The sequence below is a fragment of the Natrix helvetica genome (genome assembly GCF_964273705.1).
Source record: "Natrix helvetica genome assembly, chromosome: 8".
Lineage (NCBI taxonomy): Eukaryota > Metazoa > Chordata > Lepidosauria > Squamata > Natricidae > Natrix > Natrix helvetica.
The window spans coordinates 20020533-20040287 of record NC_138559.1 but is presented as its reverse complement, the minus strand read 5'-3'; the positions used below and the strand labels follow the sequence as shown (position 1 = coordinate 20040287).

The 19755-nt window shown below is 42.6% G+C and overlaps 1 protein-coding gene and 1 long non-coding RNA gene across 4 annotated transcripts in view; both read left to right on the top strand.

Annotated features, from left to right (window-relative positions):
* Positions 1-19755, top strand: part of LOC309396289 — a 394508-nt gene that overhangs the window by 363673 nt on the left and 11080 nt on the right. The window lies entirely within an intron of this gene.
* The window catches only part of ETS1 (ETS proto-oncogene 1, transcription factor), a 142666-nt gene that overhangs the window by 119656 nt on the left and 3255 nt on the right, over positions 1-19755 (top strand). For all 3 annotated transcript variants that reach the window (XM_081961296.1, XM_081961297.1, XM_081961298.1), the window contains one exon: positions 4956-5216. In XM_081961296.1, the coding sequence (XP_081817422.1) occupies positions 4956-5216 (261 nt within the window). The remainder of the gene's footprint in view (positions 1-4955; positions 5217-19755) is intronic.

Sequence of the window (19755 nt, the reverse complement as noted above, 5' to 3'; positions counted from 1 at the left end):
CTTTACATATGTGTGTGTGTATGTATGTATGTGTGTGTATATACATACATACATACATACATACCTGTATATGTATATTCATGCATACATACATACAGACAGACAGACATACACACATATCCATTCTTACCACCACCACCATACCTTTAATATATACTTCATATACCTTTATACCTATATATAAGTATATACCTTTAATGCATACCTCAAACCTATGTCAGCCTTTCTTATTTAATAATAAATTGGATTTGACCACATTGTTGGTCCCAGTTCTGATTCCCAGACACCTATGCCTACACTTTACAGTAAGGTTGAAACAGTTTTATCCCCCCCCCCCTAAAACCCAGCCTTCTGGTTTGTTTGTTTTTTTAGCACAAAAACCAACAAACCAACGAACAAACCATAAATCACCTATTGTTGTCCAATCACTATACTAGCTGGGATTTTATATCACTAAAAGCTATGATTTGACCAAGGTTTTTGGAATGTACTACAGTTAGCTGAGATCACACCGTGATCAAGCCACAGTAGCTAAGCTCACCTATCAACAATGTTTAAAAATGCAAAAATTTCTGGAAACATCCATATACTTTTTTTTTGGCAGTTATTTGGAAGTGGTTTGCCTTCTAGGATTTATTTATTTTTTGTAATTTTCCAGTGTAGCCTACACCCTTGTTTTCCCATCCAAGTATTATCCTGGTTTAACTGACCCTGTTGAGCTCTTTTGAGATCAGCCAAGGTTAACAGGATGCAGCTCCCTCATTGGGCACATCAACCGACTAAATAAATAAATGTGATTTGTTTGTTTGTTTAACAAATTTATCCCTCCTTTGGGATCACTTTGCAGGTTTATGAATAAATAAATAGCACTGTTTTGGCAAGGTGATATATCTCCTCTGACTGATGGACACTTTTTCCTATGCTATGCTACGCAAGATTTTTCAACTAGAAATTCTACCAACAGATTTGTTGAAGACTTGCTTGTTTTCTTAAAAGCCATGCATTTGCTTTTGAGTCTTCTAAAGATGCAGTATGAGAAAGGCGTCGCAAACCTTCCAAATTCTAGACTTTAGAGACTGTCTATACTTTGCTTGAGGGACGTGGTGGCTCAGTGGTTAAGATGCTGAGCTTGTCGATCAGAAAGGTCAACAGTTCGGCAGTTCAAATCCCTAGCACCACGTAACGAAGTGAGCTCCCGTTACTTGTCCCAGCTTGTGCCAACCTAGCAGTTCGAAAGCATGTAAAAATGCAAGTAGAAAAATAGGAACCACCTTTGGTGGGAAGGGAACAGCGTTCCGTGCGCCTTCAGCATTTAGTCATGCTGGCCACATGACCACGGAGACGTCTTCAGACAGCGCTAGCTCTTCAGCTTTGAAACGGAGATAAGCACCACCTCCTAGAGTCAGGAACCACTAGTACCTATGTGCGAGGGGAACCTTTACCTTATATTTTGCTTATCTCAAGCAAGTGATTCCTGCCATTATTTAAATTCTTACTAGATATATTTTGGGGTTGGGTGGATAGGGAGGTACATACTGGAGAGGACATGGAGGTCAAATCAAAACATGGCAAATATGCCACTTCAAAGCATTCTGTCCACCTCTGAGAGTTATTCTGTGGGTTTTAGTTGCCACCATCTCTGCCAATGAATTCCACCTCCCCCCCCCCCGGCCGGGTCTTACACAATCCCAGCAGCTGTTTTTAGACTGGTTTTGGTAATTATTGAACTCAAATGATCCTACTGCGCTCTTAAGGTTGTCAGTAAATCTGACATGGTTGAGCAATAGCCATCGAGTGGAATTCCAGAGAAAGCAGTGCAAGATCTTATTTTGTTTTGTTTTATTTGTTCACTTTTGAACCTGTGTGCTTTGGTAGGAATTCAGATTTTTTAACTGAAGTAAGAGTGATTAATCTGGGCAGAGTTGTCTGAGTTGACTTTTTGGACTGATCTCTAAGAAGCCAAGTAATAAACAACCCTCATGCTTGCCAGGACTCAGGTAATATCTAATGGTCATGAGGAGGAGGAAGAGGAAGCAACAATGCACAACCTTTCCTTTTTAGTAACAGAGGGCGCTACATATGCAGCCAAACTCTGAAAGTGTTCAAATAAATGCATAATTATAGATAGATGGATGGATGGATGGATGGATGGATGGATGGATGGATGGATGGATGGATGGATGGTTGGATGGATGGATGGATGGATGGATGGATAGATAGATAGATAGATAGATAGATAGATAGATAGATAGATGATAGATAGATAGATGATAGATAGAGAGAAAGATTGATGATAGATAGATAGATAGATATATAGATAGGTAGATAGATGATAGATAGATGATAGATAGATAGATAGATGATAGATAGATAGATAGATAGATAGATAGATAGATAGATAAATGATAGATAGATAGATAGATAGATAGATAGATAGATAGATAGATAGATGATAGATAGATAGATATAGAAATAAAGTAGATGATAGATAGATAGATAGATAGATAGATAGATGATAGATAGATAGATAGATAGATAGATAGATAGATAGATATAGAAATAGAGTAGATAGATTGATACAGAAATAGAGTAGATAGATAGATAGAGAGAGAGAGAGAGAGAGAGAGAGAGAAAGAGAAAGATAGATAGATGATAGATTGATAGATAGATAGATAGATAGATAGATAGATAGATAGATAGATAGATAGATAGATAGATAGATAGATAGATAAATAGATGATACATACATACATACATACATACATACATACATACATACATACATACATACATACATACAGTAGTGGCCAAAATTGTGGAAACCTTTTGGGGAAAAAAGTGTACTTTTGAGGTTTGATGGCTAATAACACACTTTCTTTTGGAGTTGTACCATAAAATTATATATCACCAGAAAGATAATTTAATCAAGAATGTAATGGAACAAAGTGTGTTCAATTATCTGTATTCTATAAAAAGTTATAAGTCAGAAACAACCCAGCAATAAAACCCAGTTAATAGAAGCAATCATTCAATCTTGGTTTCACATTATAACAGCTGCAGAACTCAAAGACTTGGTTCACTCCATGGGGAGACTTTGTAAGCTCGTAATTCACACTAATGGTTACTAAGTATTAACTGACATGGTGATAATTTTTGTATATCTTGTTTTTTTCTATGGGTTTCACTTTTCTTCTTCATAACTGCTATTCTGATAGCAAATCCTTTATAAAAGTCATTGCATTATATTCTTGATTAAATTATCTTTCCGTTGGTATATATGGGATTTCTAAAAAAAAGTGGTGGTATCAGCCATCAAACCTCAAAAATACACTTTTTGCCCCCAAAAGGTTTTGGGGAAACTACTGTAGATTTTGGCCACTATTGTAGATAGAGACAGATAGAGATACACACACACAGAGAGAGAGAGAGAGAGAGAGAGGAGAGGAGAGGAGAGGGAGGGAGGGAGGGAGGGGGGGGGAGGGAGGGAGGGAGGGAGGGAGGGAGGGAGGGAGGGAGGGAGGGAGAGAGAGAGAGAGAGAGAGAGAGAGAGAGAGAGAGAGAGAGAGAGAGAGAGAGAGAGAGAGAGAGAGAGAGAGAGAGAGAGAGAGAGAGAGAGAGAGAGAGAGAATCTGGAAGCCAAAGTATAAAAGACGATACTTGTCACATTTGGTGAAGTTTCTTGATAAATAGCACAAGTGATAATCTTTGTGCTTGGTGGTTTCCTTATAGCAGATCAGGTGGTTTCTCCATCTAACTCAGTAATCTGTATGAAGACGTCATTACTTCTCCTTGCAACATGTTGCTGTTAGGTGGAGAAATTGGAGATTGAACTACAGATTAAATGTGAGATTGAACTACTTTCAGTTTATAATCTTTGCCTTGCTTGTAAGACTCTGTTCCTATCAAGCTCCAAAAACCAAGGAAGACACGCACAAAGTTACTTCTAAGAAGTTTCCTTTAATATTCCTCCCCTATAAACAGAAAGCCTCCCCAACTAAAGCAAGTTACTTGCATCATTAGAGATATTCTCTGACAATTTCTAAGGAGGAGCAGGCTTGAGCCTCTTTCTCCCAACCAAACAGTTGAAACTTACTGTCTCTGTCCTCTGGGATCCAGACTATGTTCCACTACCACTCCAGAGCTGTAGTTCGGTGTGTTTCCCTCCTTCACAGGTTTTAGCAATTTCCTTAACTGAGTAGGAAAAAAGTATATTTCAGAGAAAAGGTCATGCAAATGTTGAAAGCATGGAGACAATGTTCAGGCAATTAGAGGCATAGATTCAGCCTTGTGAACTCTGAGTTCACCATGGTCCCACACTGAAGTCTTCAAAAGATGTACGTGATATTGCTTACACCAAGAAGTGCAATGTCAGATGGACACGAGGCCTAAAGAAGAAAATATGAGATCCACCCTCATTTCATTGCAGCTTCATCTTAAGCCTCTCCCTTACACCTGTTTTGGGCACCACCCAAGATGGCATAGTGCCCTTCTAACCCCATCATGCCAACAGCCCTTCAGGGCAGATCTACACCTGAAAATACTCATGCCTGACTCCTTTTCAGCAGTAAGGCTTCAACAAAAGCTTCACGGTGGAGTTGCAGGACAGAAATATGGGGACTGCGCAACTTCTTTTTGTCCGAGAGCTACATTAAGCTCTTGAGGGACAGGCTGGGGGCTGGGCTGCCAAAAAGAAGGGGAAAGTAATGCAGTTGAGGTAGCAACATGAATTAAGCAAAAACAATATTTCATTAAGGATGGTTACAATGGTTGCTTGCCGTGTTTTAGAATGACTTTTTCTTTCTATCACATTAAAACATGAATATTGAAGTCAACGTTGGTGAGGATCGGGCAGTCAGATGTTCTTTGTAGCCTGGGCCTTTTATCTCCTCCCCCTCCTTACGAAGGCATCTCCATCACTGGTTGAAGGTGAACTTCATTTTCTTCTTGCCTTGCAGGTAAACTTGGAGGCCAAGATTCTTTTGAGAGCATAGAGAGTTATGACAGTTGTGACCGTCTGGCGCAGTCCTGGAGCAGCCAGTCATCCTTCCAGAGTCTCCAGCGCGTCCCTTCCTATGATAGCTTTGATTCGGAGGACTATCCTGTCCCTCTGCCCAACCACAAGCCCAAAGGCACTTTCAAGGACTATGTTCGAGACCGAAGTGACATGAACAAGGACAAACCTGTCATTCCTGCTGCTGCCTTGGCCGGTTACACAGGTAAGATGCTGGAGAAATGTGGGTGATACAAGCAGTTTCCCGGGGCTCTGTTGACTCACCCAACATGCTCAATTAGATCAGCCATGGATCTGGTGGTTTGCATTTGTGCAATCGGCTAAGTAAATGGTTCCTTAATTTTTTGTTTAGTCTTCCTTTAGTAAAGAGGGGAAATCCAGAATATTCTACAAACTCAGCCCTTTTTGTGAGTTTATAATCCATCTCATTCTACAAACCAACAGGTGAAATTGCTTACCAGGTTTAGTACAACCACGACCAGTGGTGGGATTCCAAATCTTTTTCTGCCGGTTGTATGAGAGAGCGTTTTGTCCATGCCTAACATGCGCTTCACGCATGGGCACAACACTCAAAGGCCGCCCTTGGTGTCAGTGCTGGTGAGCTGAGCTGTGTTTTAGCTCAGCTGAGGTACAGCAATCCACTCTGCTGCATGAATCAACTGAGCTAAAAAACAAGGGAATATAGAATAGGGAACGATGGGGACAGGAGGATGGGGCCAACCAGAGGTGGTAGGTGCCAGTTCTCCAAACGACTTAATATTTCCACTAGTGGTTTCCTTGAACCAGTCCAAACCGGCTGAATAACACCTCTGACCATGACCCATGTGACATTCTCACTGGCAGGATTAATGACAGTAACAATAACACCTCACTGAATCTAGGTGTTGTGGTCCATAGGTGACCTGCAGAGCTGGCAGAAGAATCAGACAGTGAGGAGGTTGGGGGGGAATATGGGCCGGTCCTGGAGTCTGGGGAATGCTCGGATGAGGGCTCTGCGTCGGAGGCAGAGAGGGGGCCAAGGCCATCTGGGAGTTATGTACTGCCCCCGGAGCCTCCAGAGTCGGACAGCAGCGAGGCAGAGGAACAGGAGGAGCCTGTTCCCAGTGCGCGCATGCGCAGAGCTGCCAGAAGGCAAGAAGAGTTAAGACAGAAGGGACGACTCGGGAGTAAGGTTTGGAGGTGATTGATTGGTCCCTCCCATAGGACATAAAGGAGGAGCAAAGGCACATGAGTCTTTACAGGAAGCAACTTGGTTCATGCTGGTCAGTTTACCTTCTGAAAATATGTTTGGACTCTTTGCTCCTTGTGGCCCTGCCAAGCTAATTGCCAATTAAGTCTTTGGCAGCGTTTTCAAAGAAGATAAAGGTGGGTGCTTATCAGGCTTCTTATCTCGAAGGACTTTGGCAGCCTGCTGTAGGACTCTTTACTCCTATTTGAAACTCATTACGGGCTGGGGATGAATATCATGCATAGCCTTTGAAAGAAAAAGAGGGGTTTTGGATTTAATTGTGTTCATTTTACCGTATCAGGAAGCCTAGTTCAGAACACTAGGTTACAAATACATTGGGTGTATCTACATAAGTATGTTAAGCCCAAGTAAATAAAAAACCTTTTATGATGTATTGTGATAGCTTGGTTCATAAATATGCTAAGACAATGGCTAGATTATCACAACACACAAACCACAGGGTTGCAGTCCCACGCAATCTAATCTAGTTTTTGCACTGTCTGACTTTCTGCATATTCCTGGTATTTAAAACATTTGACGCACATCATATTAGAGAGGTTTACAAACCTATGAAGACTGGGTATGGTTAACTTCATGCCACTGATGGAATGAAGAAGGAGCTTGAAATGTATGCCTTGAGTACATCCCAGAGTTTACAATTCAGACTTACCTCTTTCAAGCTTGTACCTTAAACAGCAGCAGTGAGACAGTTGGAGCTGCATTTGAGACCACGCCTGAATGTAATTCTTTCTATTTCTATAGGGCTGATAACTTTTGTGTGTGAGAGTCTATGCGTGTATGTGGTGCCTCTGGGGAAGATGGAAGATAATTTTAGGAGCTGTATGCAAGAGGAAGTGGTTAGTCATTTTAGCTCTGAGCTATGAAGTGTATCTGTGGGTTGTAGAAGCAGTAGGTGTAGGTGAAGAACAGAAAGTAGGTATGTCGATTGAGGTTGGATGGAGGGAGGCTCCACTTAGCCCCGATTGTGGGGTAGATATGAAATGAATCGGAAAAGTCCATTGAACTACTTCAGGATAATGCAAGGTTGCATGTTCAGCTTCACCTTCTGTTAAGTGGAAATATGCCACTCAACCAGTGGTGAAATTCAAACTTTTTACTACTGGTTCTGTGGGCATCGCTTGGTGGGCATGGCAGGGGAAGGATACTTCCAGGGGAAGGATATTGTAAAATCTCCATTCCCACCCCACTCCAGGGGAAGGATTCTGCAAAATCCCCATTAGCTAAGAGTTCTTGGGTTCACTTTGCTTATCAATTCAGGAGATGATCTTAGCTAAGCGGTGTTTTTATCTTATCATTTTCATTCATTATTTCACTGTGATATGGAAATGAATATTATAATGCCAGCTTTTCTCATTAAAATGTTGTAAAATGGCCAAACAGGCTTTGGTATCATGTGTTCTGATCTAGGCTTCCCCAAAAAGCACGAGGCAGAGTCCTGGTCCCGTCAAAACCCCTTTTATTAAACAAATGTGAATTCCTCTCATTCACATTCAGCAAAGGCCTGGAAAACAGTCTTTCAAAGGAATATTTATGACTACAGACCTTATCTATCTTGGAAAGCTGCCATGTCAATATTGTCCAAATGAGATACTGTGCAAGGAAAGACACTTCACACTCCTGAAACGAATCTAACGACCAAACGAACAAATTGTTTGCTGCAAAAGCTCACTCCCCTTTCGCTCCTCTTTTATTTCCTATGGGAGGGGCCAATCACCTTCCACCTGTGACTTTACTCCCAAGATTTCTGAGTTGTTCTTTTCTTCTGGCAGCTCTGCGCATGCACACACTGGGAACAGGCTCCAGCTGTTCCTCTGCCTCACTGCTGTCTAGCTCCCTAGGCACCTGATCACTGCCAGACGGACTCAGCCCCGTCTCTGCCTCCACTCTGCAGAGCCCTCATCCGAACCTTCCCCAGACTCCAGGACTGGCACATCCTCCTGCCCAACCTCCTCACTGTCTGACTCTTCTGCCAGCTTTGCTAGCCACTGGTGGGCCACAACATAATGTCAAAGGGTTCAGAAATACTGACTTCATCCTTGAAAGCCCCTCGTTTTATGGGAAATTAAGATGGCATTGTGTTTATCTCTGCAGTAAACTGCAAAACAGAGCAACAGTCTTGCAGATTTGACTTTGTTGATAGTTTCACTGACAGCAAGATTATTTGTGCGGTTCATAATCGCCAGTGAGGCACAGCCCACTGATGATAACAACTTTTCTGAGAAGGTGATGCTTTTGGTAGAAGCCCAATTTGGCTTTTGATGTTTTCTCAAGTTGGCAAAGAAGGTGCAGTCTTCTCAAGCGCTGCTATCTGTGCTCAACATCTTAACCGATTTTGGCAAATTATCAGGGCTGCTCAGAGGTGTTGCAGTATTCCCCACCCGATCTTACTCCGCACACCCATATCTTTATGACTAGAGCTGATCAAAAAGTTTGTAAAAGTTCATCTTTCAGATCTTCTTAATCAGGCAACTATATATGTTGGTGGTTTGGACAGACTTTGAAACATCACCTTCCTAACACATCTGTCTTTTGTTAAATTAGTTCCAGACCAGGGGTCGGCAACCTTAAACACTTAAAAAGCCACAAAGGTCCTAACTGGAAGCCCCCCATTTAATTCTGGAGCCAACTGGAAGTCTGGTTCCCCCACCATAGAGTCTCCTCCTAGCATGGCATCCTTTTTCCTCTAACTGTCCTAACCAAAAGCCCTATCAATTGTGGAGTTGACCGGCAACAGGGAGCTACAGCAGAAGGAGGAAAGACCCACATGTGGCTCCAGGTTGCTGACCCCTGTTCGAGACCATCTATAGAAGCAGCTGTTTTCCCATAGTTCTTTATTCAGTGCTACCTAGATAGGTAACGAGAGGTACAAGAGGGTAAGAAAGATACTGAATTTTGTAAGGTTGTAGTTGTGTGAAATTAGCCACCGCATATGTAAATGTTGCTTTATGACTTGTTCGACCACTAAATAATGATTTTGGCTTTCTTGAAACCAGCCAATTAAGGTTACTCAAATTATAGTTAAAACAAGGCATAGGATAGCACAATATGTAAACTCAACCATTACAGATGAAAACAACCAAAATCCAAACCAAATTCCTGTTGGGTCAAACTAGGTTTTTCCTAGTTTGCAGCTCGCACAACTAAAAGGTGATTTCCAAAATTGACAATAATAATAACTGCAACATAATTACAATTAAAAATATATATATCTGAGGAAGATGGCAAACCAGATCTCTTATAGCCCCCCCCCCCCAGACCTCTTCTTTCTGAGCTACCCTGTATATTACCAAGTAATTTGGAAAAGATAAACAATTCTTACGGCTTATAGAAAAAAGTGATGAAAATTCACCGCTATCAGCAAATGTTCCCATTCTCAAATACTACATTTCTGGATTCCCCTCTCCCCACCCACCCCCAGCAGGATTACTGATTGATCAGATTGCCAGATCCACAACAAATATGTAAGGGTCAAATTCGCAATTCACCCCAGCTGCAACACAATGTTCAGGAGGCTGTGGAACAGCAGTGGCCACCTCTGCCATTTGTGTGAATCCTTGCCAGACGCAAGGCCTGGGTTGGCCAACTACACAACCAAGATTTATGGAGTGAATCATAAATGGCAGGGTTCAACCAATGTATCAAACTGCAAAAATTGATTGAACAAATACAGAGGCTGGGTCAATGCAACACACTGAGCCAAAAGCAAATGAACCCAGGTTGATTTTGTATGTAGTGCATATTAGACCAAGTGGCGGGGGGTGGGGGGTAGACCTGCTCTGACAAAGACCAGCCTAATCTGGAAGTTAGATCTGGAACATCACAAGTCAGTTTTGGTTCGGATTGTACTTTTGGGGAACCACTGAATTAATTTAGAATGGCATAATCCAAGGGGAAATCAAAAAACTTTTGGATTGATAGATGTTGCACATGCCTATTGTACTTCTTAAAAGTTCTAGTATGAGATTGTCTTTAGGCTGCTGGAGAAGTCTAGCAAGTAGATCAGTTTTGGTTCAGTTACTCTAGTGACACCTGCTAGACATTTGCAAATGAGAACAAAATTAGCTGTTGGCATTCATGGTTGGCCAGTGTTGCGATTTTTAAGAAAAAAAACCTTCAAAGAGACAAATGTTTAAGAAAGTAATGGTATTAATCTTTAGGGTCATCTTTTTATTTCACATCCCTTTACTTTTCCTCACTTTCATAATGACTATAATCAAACGCCAAGGGAGGGATGTGCCCTTCTCTCACTCCCCTTCTGTCCAGTTTGCAGTAATTTACTACAAGGTTGCAAGGAAGCCTACTCCTGTTGGGCCTATGTGTAGGTGCTCTAGACCTAGGAGATCCTTGAGAGGTACTCTCTAGACCAGGATTGTCGAACTCAATTTCATCGAGAGCCGCATCAGGGTTGTGTTTGAACTTTGGGATGGGGGGTGTGGACGTGGCCAGGGTGGGCATGGCCACCTCGACATCACTGGCTCTGTTTTTGCTGGCAGAGGGCTGCAGGAGACCGTCACAGCTGAAAACGGAGCCCAGGCAGGACATGGGCAGGTGGGACATGCACAGCCTCCCTGGGCTCCATTTTCGCTGGAAGAGGGCTGCAGGAGGCCATTATGGCTGAAAATAGAGCCCAGACAGGACGTGGGTGGGCGGGACATATACGGCTTCCCCGGGCTCTATTTTCACTGGCAGAGGGCTGCAGGAGGCCATTGCGGCTGAAAACAGAGCCCAGGCAGGATGACGGTGGGCGGGACATGTACGGCCTCTCTGGGCTCCCTTTTCACTGGCACAGGACTGCAGGAGGCCATGGCGGCTGAAAACAGAGCCCAGGCAGGATGACGGTGGGCGGGACATGTACGGCCTCTCTGGGCTCCATTTTCACTGGCACAGGACTGCAGGAGGCCATTGCAGCTGAAAACAGAGCCCAGGCAGGATGACGGTGGGCGGGACATGTACGGCCTCTCTGGGCTCCCTTTTCACTGGCACAGGACTGCAGGAGGCCATTGCAGCTGAAAACAGAGCCCAGGCAGGATGACGGTGGGCGGGACATGTACGGCCTCTCTGGGCTCCCTTTTCACTGGCACAGGACTGCAGGAGGCCATTGCAGCTGAAAACAGAGCCCAGGCAGGATGACGGTGGGCGGGACATGTACGGCCTCTCTGGGCTCCCTTTTCACTGGCACAGGACTGCAGGAGGCCATGGCGGCTGAAAAGGCCATTGCATCACAGCTGAAAATGGAGCCGAGGCAGGACGTGGGCGAGAAGGACATGGACAGCATCCCAAGGCTCTGTTTTTGCCTGCAGAGGCACTGCAAGCCGGTCCTTTGTTGTTTCCAGGGCGGCTATGCTGGCCAAATTAAGCACCCTTGAAGGGCCTTGAATTTGACACCCCGGCTCTAGATGTTACTTTACATTATGCCCCCCCTCCTTCTCCCCAATGAGACTTCCATAGGATTTTATTAAAGCCAAGTTATTTTCCAAACAAGAATGGGAAATTTCAGAGGGGCATTTATCTGTATACAGCCACTCATTTGAGATGAGAAGGGATTTCTTAAAACTGGATGGCTCCATCAGCGTTGGCCTATTTTTAAAGGGAGTTTTTTTTTCCCTTTCTTTCCAGACAGTGGCTTATGGGCCATAAATTATTAACATGTAGGTATGTTTGGGTAGGCTAATCATTTGCTCACTCGTGTTTCTGCACAGCTGCTTCAGATCCCTTCATTCATCTCCCTTTTGCTGACAGTTTCATGTGGAATACTCTTCTTTAGCATTTTGTCACATAGGAACCACAAGCCATGTTATGTGGAAAAGCGCTGCTCTCGCCTTTTTCTTAAAAAAAAAAAAAACCAGCAACAACAATAAAAATGCTCTGCTTTGCAAATGACCACTTTCAGAAGCACTAGGACATGTTACAGCTAAATAAAACCATAGCCATGCAATTTAACAAATCTTTTTTCTAAAGTAGCTGAAGACAGTGGTTGCATAATAAGTGTGGAAACAGTCAATGGAATTAGAAGCTGTTAGTGCCCTAACTGCTGCTGCTGCTTCTCTTCTTCTTTCTCTTCTTCTTCTTCCTCTTCTTCCTCTTCTTCCTCTCCTCCTCCTCTTCCTCCTCCTCCTTCTTCTCCTCCTTCAAATAGAATAGCAGAGTTGGAAGGGACCTTGGAGGTCTTCTAGTCCAACCCCCTGCTTAGGCAGGAAACCCTATACCACTTCAGACAAATAGTTATCCAACATCTTCTTAAAGACTTCCAGTATTGGAGCATTCACAACTTCTGGAGACAAGCTGTTCCACTGATTAATTCAGGAAATTTCTCCTCAGTTCTAAATTGCTTCTGTCCTTGATTAGTTTCCACCACCACCACCTCCTCCTCCTCCTCCTCCCCCTCCTCCTCCTCCTTGTTCTCCTCCTTCCTCTTCCCCTTTCCCTTCTCCTCCTGTCCCTGCCCCTCCCCCTCCTTTTCTTCTTCTTCCTCCCCCTTTCCTCCTTTTCTTCTTCTTCCTCCCACTCTCCTCCTTCCTTGTCCTGACTGTGAAGGACTCTGACAGATTACAGATAGAAAATAGCAGAATATAAGACTTCAGTAGCTGTATGTATGCAGATGACTGCCTTTTCTCAAAAGCCAGCCGGAGTACTATATTCATAACATCATACAGCAAAGGGATGTTTATGTTATTGACTCTAATCTCTTCAGCCCAGGAGAAAGAATCTCTGATAGATGACTCTCCTGTCTCTGCCTGAATACATGCGGTGAAGGGGAGCTCATCATCTCCTTTACTCATTGGTTCCAAGGTTGAACTGCTTTAACCTTTAAGGAGGTTTTCCTAGCACTCCACTGAGCCCACAGCTCAATGCAGCAAGGCCTCTGTAGTAAGAAGGCAGTAGAGGCATGGCATAGTCTTCCTTTAGTCAAAGAGGTAACTTCTAAGAACATTTGGGACAGGGAACTAGAGTTTTACAGTGACCTTTGTTCAGTGACGTGCGGTGAGGTTTATGGCTGGTGAGGCTGGTGACATCATCAGCACGAGCCGCGGTCCCCTTCATGTTGACTCAGGAAGGCGGGGAATGGGACCATGTGTGCAGGAGGCTGAGGCAGCTTCAGCCTCCTGCACACGTGGTCCCATTCCCCGCCTTCCTGACTCCTGAGTCAACATGAAGGGGACCACGGAGTGCGCTTCATGGGACCGCGGCTCATGCTCCGTGGTTCCCTTCATGTTGACTCAGGAAGGTGGGGAATGGGACCACATGTGCAGGAGGGAGGCTGAGGCTAGAGGAGCCTCCTGCACACGTGGTCCCATTCCCGGACCACGTGTGCAGAAGGCTCCTCAGCGCCTCTTCCCTTTTTTTTTTTTTTTTCATGATGCGAGAGGTGAGGCTCAGCCTCCCCTGCCTCCCCTGACCACACGTCCCTGCCTTTGTTCAATATAATGTCTGACCAAAGATAGATATATGTTTTGGACTATATATATATTCCCAAAGGGACTTTCCTCAAACAGGGTTCCCAGTGTAGTCACCACTTCACAATCCACTGGGCGTATCATATTTTCATGGTGATGCTAGAGGATTCTTAATGTGTAACAATCCCCCATTGGCTGCTCTTGAACCACGATGAAGGGGAGACAAGGGCATCCATTGTGAATTGCATTTAGCATGTGAGCCACCTCTGACTGGCTCTATTCTTAGTCCACCCTTTTTCTATAGTACAAAGGTCAGCAGACACTGGGGAAAGAAACTCGGAACGGTCTTCTTCCTTGTGATGAGCGGAAGGGTTGGTTTCTTGCAAGCCATTCCCAAATTGAACAGGCTTGGTGGATTCCGTTTGGGCTGAGAAGAGTCTTTTTTAAAAAATTGAATTTCAAAAGGTTACGCCACAAAAGGCAGATTGTTATTTGTGCCCAGAATGCCAACATCAGATGATTTTCTCTGTTTCATAATATATAGAATCTGTATGTCTAAATAAAGCCTAACAAAGGCACTTTTGAGTTAGCAAGTACATTGCAGACTCTACAAAAATTAATCAAGAGGAGGGGTCTTTGGAGATCTTGGATACCATACTTTGTTTAGTCTGGCTAATAAACAATGAGAACCCTTAATAAATTTCAACTTCAGTGGGAGTCGTTTAAATAAAGTCTAAACACAACAAGAATGTCTTTGACCTCTAATGGTTAGGTAAAAGATGAAGGTAAAGATTCCCCTTGCACATTTGTGCTAGTTATTCCTGACTCTAGGGGGCAGTGCTCATCTCCATTTCAAAGCCAAAGAGCCAGCACTGTCCGAAGATGTCTCTGTGGTCATGTGGCTGGCATGACTAAATGCCGAAGGCACATAGAATGCTGTTAAGTTCTCACCAAAGTGGCCCCTATTTTTCTACTTGCATTTTTTTGTATTTTCAAACTGCTAGATTGGCAGAAGCTGGGACAAGTATCGGGAGCTCACTCCATTATGTGGCACTAGGGATTCGAACTGCTGAACTGCCGACCTTTCTGATTGACAAGCTCAGCATCTTACCCCCTGAGCCACCGTGTCCCATGGTAGACAGTAGATATTTAAGCAGAGGTCAAATAGCCATAATTCAGGTAGATTCAATAATTTCTGGCATCCAATTGATGGAATCACACGCCAGTTTTAAACCTTGCTCCTAACATTTGGGTCGCAATGTCTACATTTTCCTCGATAGTCCTCTTGCTTTAAAATCACAAAAAAGAATCCAAAACTAACTTTTTAAAAAGAAATCCCAGGGTGATTCTTGTTCATGCAGTGATGTGTACGTTCTGTCCCCCTTCCTCTTTGGATCTGTGATGTCCTCCAGTTTGTGTACATCATGTGCTTTTGGGGGGAGTTTATTTTCTGTAGAGCAGGAGACAGATGTGGTCCTATTTAAAGTCCAATAATCCTATCAGAGTTTCGCTCTGTTCTAGGTTCATCTGGCAGTGATGTTGAAGGAACAGAGAGTTTTATCAAATTCTGTCTCTTTGAGACAGTTGAAGGAGCAGAGAGTTCTATCAAATTCTGTCTCTTTGGAGACAGAATTCATACTTTGCTGGAGCATGTAGAAACTGGTTCCGCTAGGCTTGGCAAGGTGTACTCCAGAAAATTATCACTATTTATGTTGCCAGAGCTAAGGAAACTCTGGGTGTAGGAAAAGGAGTGGCAGAATTTGGAGATGGAGTTAAAAGAGGAACCAGCCTAGATTTCCTACATACGTAGCTACAAGCGAGCTAAGTCCAACTCCCTTGAACTCCTGTTGACCCTTATCTATCACCAAGCAATTGCTAACCATTAGTTGAGAAGATTGTTCTGCATAGGAATGAGTAGCAATAAATCAGTTTAATTGGACCTTCATATGTGGACCTGGTCTCTCCTGCTTGACATTAGACAAGATGATCTTTGCATTCTCACACATTCTTAGTTGCTCCATTTCTTAGTTTCTGACTATGTAGTTTTCCTCCCCGTGTTATTTCTCATCCTTCCCCCTCTTCTTAATTTGTTAAGATGCTGTATAGAATAGAATTCTTTATTGGCCAAGTGTGATTGGACACACAAGGAATTTGTCTTTGGTGCATATGCTCTCAGTGTACATAAGATAATAAAATATATTCATCACGAATAAAAAGATACAACACTTAGTGATAGTCAAAGTTACTAATAAGCTATCAAATTGTACTAGGAAACAAATAAAAACAATATAAATTGAAAGATACAAGCAACATGGTTATAGTCATAAGTGAGGAGAGATAGATACTAGGAAGGTATAGATAAATAATAGTAATGCATTCTTAGTAAATTATTGACAGTGTTGTGGGAATTAGTTGTTAAGCAGAGTGATGGCATTCGGGGAAAAAAACTGTCCTTGTGTCTAGTTGTTCTGGTGTGCAGTGTCCTGTAGCGTCATTTTGAGGGTAGAAGTTGAAACAATTTATGTCCAGGATGCGAGGGGTCTGTATTTTCACAGTCCTCTTTTTGTCTCGTGCAGTATACAGGTTGTATACAGTACACAGGTTCTCGATGGAAGGCAGGTTGGTAGCAACTGTTTTTTTCTGCAGTTCTAATGACCCGTTGAAGTCTGATGTTTGCCAAACCAGACAGTTATGGAGGTGTAGATGACTGACTGAATAATTCCTCTCATAGAACTAAATCAGCAGCTCTTTGGGCAGTTTGAGCTTTCTGAGTTGGCGCAGAAAGAAAAATTCTTTGTTGTGCTTTTTTGATGACATTTTTGATGTAGAACATATCAAGTATGTTCTATCATATGATGTAGAAGCATAGATTCAAGATGCGTATACAGCATAATTTCCATCTAAGCCATGTAGGAGAATGAAAAGTCAGATACTATTGTGCTACCTCAATGTCTGTGAATTTCTCAGCATTCCTTCTTTTGATCTATGTCTATAAATTTAACAAATGAGTTCTCCAGTACTCCAGCTGGAAATATTTATACACTAGTAAGATACATACTTTTTGGGCAGCAGCTTCACCAAACATCGATAAACACAGCAGAAGGAAACTGAAATTGAAAAGGCATGATTGAGTTGACCAGAAAAATAATGAAACAGTGCATCACATCTGACAACCTAGAGAGGAAACCACTGTTGTATAAAAGAAAGAGTTTTAAATGTCAGATCTACTCTAATTATTGCTGAAAGACTATTTAAAGGAGAGGTGAGCAGCTTGCACTTCCCCTCTAAAGCCTGGGTTGGCCCCACAGCCTGCCAAAAGTAGTAGCTCAGCTTTTGTAAAGGGCCAGGAGGGGAAACTCATTCAAAATATGGGAGTACCTATATTTAATTATGCTGCAATTCAAATCGGACCAAAATTAGCTTTCAAGAGAGTCATAGATCTCTATGTTAAGATGAGACTCTGGGAAAAGTACAGAGAAGAGCAACCAGGATGATTAGGGAACTGAAGGCTAAAACATATGAAGATGGTTGCAGGAACTGGGCATGGCTAGTCTAGTGAAGAGAAGGACCAGGGGAGACATGATAGCAGTCTTCCAATACTTGACTGGCTGCCACAGGGAGGAAGGGGTCAAGCTGTTTTCCAAAGCACCCGAAGGCCAGGCAAGGAATAGTGGATGGAAATTGATCAAGGAGAGATTCAACCTGGAAATAAGGAGAAAACATCCAAAAGGCAAATTCCCTGTAATCAACAACTAATCAAATTGAGTGTATTTATTTATTTAATTTACTGCTCATAGTTACACAGCCATCCATTTTATAGAACGTGATCCTGGGCTGCATAAAGTAAAGGTAAAGGTTCCCCTCGCACATACATGCTAGTCGTTCCCAACTCTAGGGGGAGATGCTCATCTCCATTTCTAAGCTGAAGAGCCAGCGCTGTCTGATGACAATTCCGTGATCATGTGGCTGGCGTGATTAAACGCCAATGGCGCATGGAACGCTGTTACCTTCCCACCAAAGGTGGTTCCTATTTTTCTTCTTGCATTTTTTATGTGCTTTCAAACTGCTAGGTTGGCAGAAGCTGGGACAAGTAAGGGAAGCTCACTCTGTTACGCAGTGCTGGGGATTCGAACCACCAAACCGCCAACCTTCTGATCGACAAGCTCAGCGTCTTAGCCACTGAGCCACCGCAACCCTACCATTAAGGCATTTCTTGGTTTTGATTTAGCATGAACTCCACTGCTGTGATTTGTAAAGCATGGTTTAGTGTGCTGTTTAAATGTAACCCATTGTGAGTTCTTTTAGCAAACTGTTTGTTAGCCTGTTGTGTAAACAGGCTAACTATTTAGGATGGAGTCAGTAGTATCTTTGTTAGCATCACCCAAAATGGCACTGAAGAAAGTTCAAAATGGCACTGAAAAAACCTCTTCAAAATTGAAGGTGAAGAAGATGAAAAAAAGTCTACAAACAAATTGTATCTCCTGCCGGACTTTCCTTGCTTGGAGCCTAATCTGACTTTTTTTCCCAAGAAGAAGGGAACTATTAAAGCACCAAGTGATTTAATAGGGAGATTTGTTTCCCTCCACCCACGTTCGAATTTCCCTGTTCCATCCACCCACAATATCAGGGCTGCCTCTCCTTATATTAATAGCCACCAATTGCTCCAAGTTTGTTTGGTTTTTCCCCCCGCCCCCTGTTAACTCAGTGAGATTGTGCAGTTTGTTCCTGCATCAACATGCCTTGGAAGGAGGCCAGTAATTTTCATACCTGCCTCCTTTTTATCACTTCTTGGTAAACACAGCCAGGAACAAAAAGTCAAGGTCAGGGGGGGAGGCAGCAGGCAAGACGCGGAGGCAGGAGCCTGATGGAGGTCAGGTTGTGGTCAAAAGTCTTTTGGCAGGTGGGAGGGAACAGCTGCTCCTCCCTTGGCAACCGATGCCAAAATCCTGTCTAGGTAACTAAGACGTAAACTCTAAACTGGCATACAAACATCCCATTGATTTTCCTATTCAGCAGCTGCAATTCCAGCTCTCATGAATCCACTGTAGCTGAGTTAAAATAAGTGAGCTTTTAGCTGTGAGACAAGTTAGGACAAGGGAACTTGTCAGAATTTGGACTTTCTTATGAGAGATGTAGACAGTCTCCTCAACTGTCAGAATAGGTTCTGCTATTACCAGCAAGGTTAGCAAAAATATTTAAAAAGATGTTCACCAAATGTTGGAAATGTAATCAAGTACTGGGCACATATTATCACATGTGGTGGATGTGCCCAAAAGCAAAAACAAACAAACAAACCCCAAATATTTAGATGAAACATGCATATGTGGTTAGAAAAAATGTTAAAACAGCTGAAAAGATTATATGAACTATTTTTGCTAGACATAATAACAGAGAAATATGATAAAGGGAATGTATATTTAATATTACTAATAATATTTGACAGCAGCAAGAATTGCATTTGCACAATATTGGAAAAATGTGGAAACACCTATAGAAGAAGATATAATTTAAAAAAAAATAGATTGTGCAGATTAGATAGATTAGCACTGAAGATAAAAGAAAAAGAAGACACAGAGTATTTTCAAACTTGTGACTAGTTCTATCAATGGTTGGATAGTAGAGGTAGAAATTAGGAACATAAAAAGCATTACTATGGAAGCAAACTGATTTAGACAGTACGCTCTTCTCTAGGCACTTATTGTATATAAAGAGAAAATATATAAATTAAATTAAAAAGAAAGAATAGGTTCTGCTATTGATGTTTGCTTGGTTGATTGATTCAATTTGTGCAGCCACTCATCTCAAACCCATGACTCTGGGTGATGAGCAATCATATATAAAAAAAACAATTAAAACAGGACACAAAAAGTAAATTAAAGACAAACAGCAGACCACATTACAAATACTGTAATCTGTCAGTTTCATCATATCTAGGAAGCTGGGATTTTCACACACTTGGGTTCTCAGGCCTGGTCACATAGCCAGGTTTTTAAGACCTTCTGAAAGGCCATCAGGTTCTGGGTCATTCTAATCTCAGGAGTGAAGTTGTTCCAGAGGCAAGAGTTATGGCAAGAAAGGGCATCTCCTGGTCCTTGCCACCT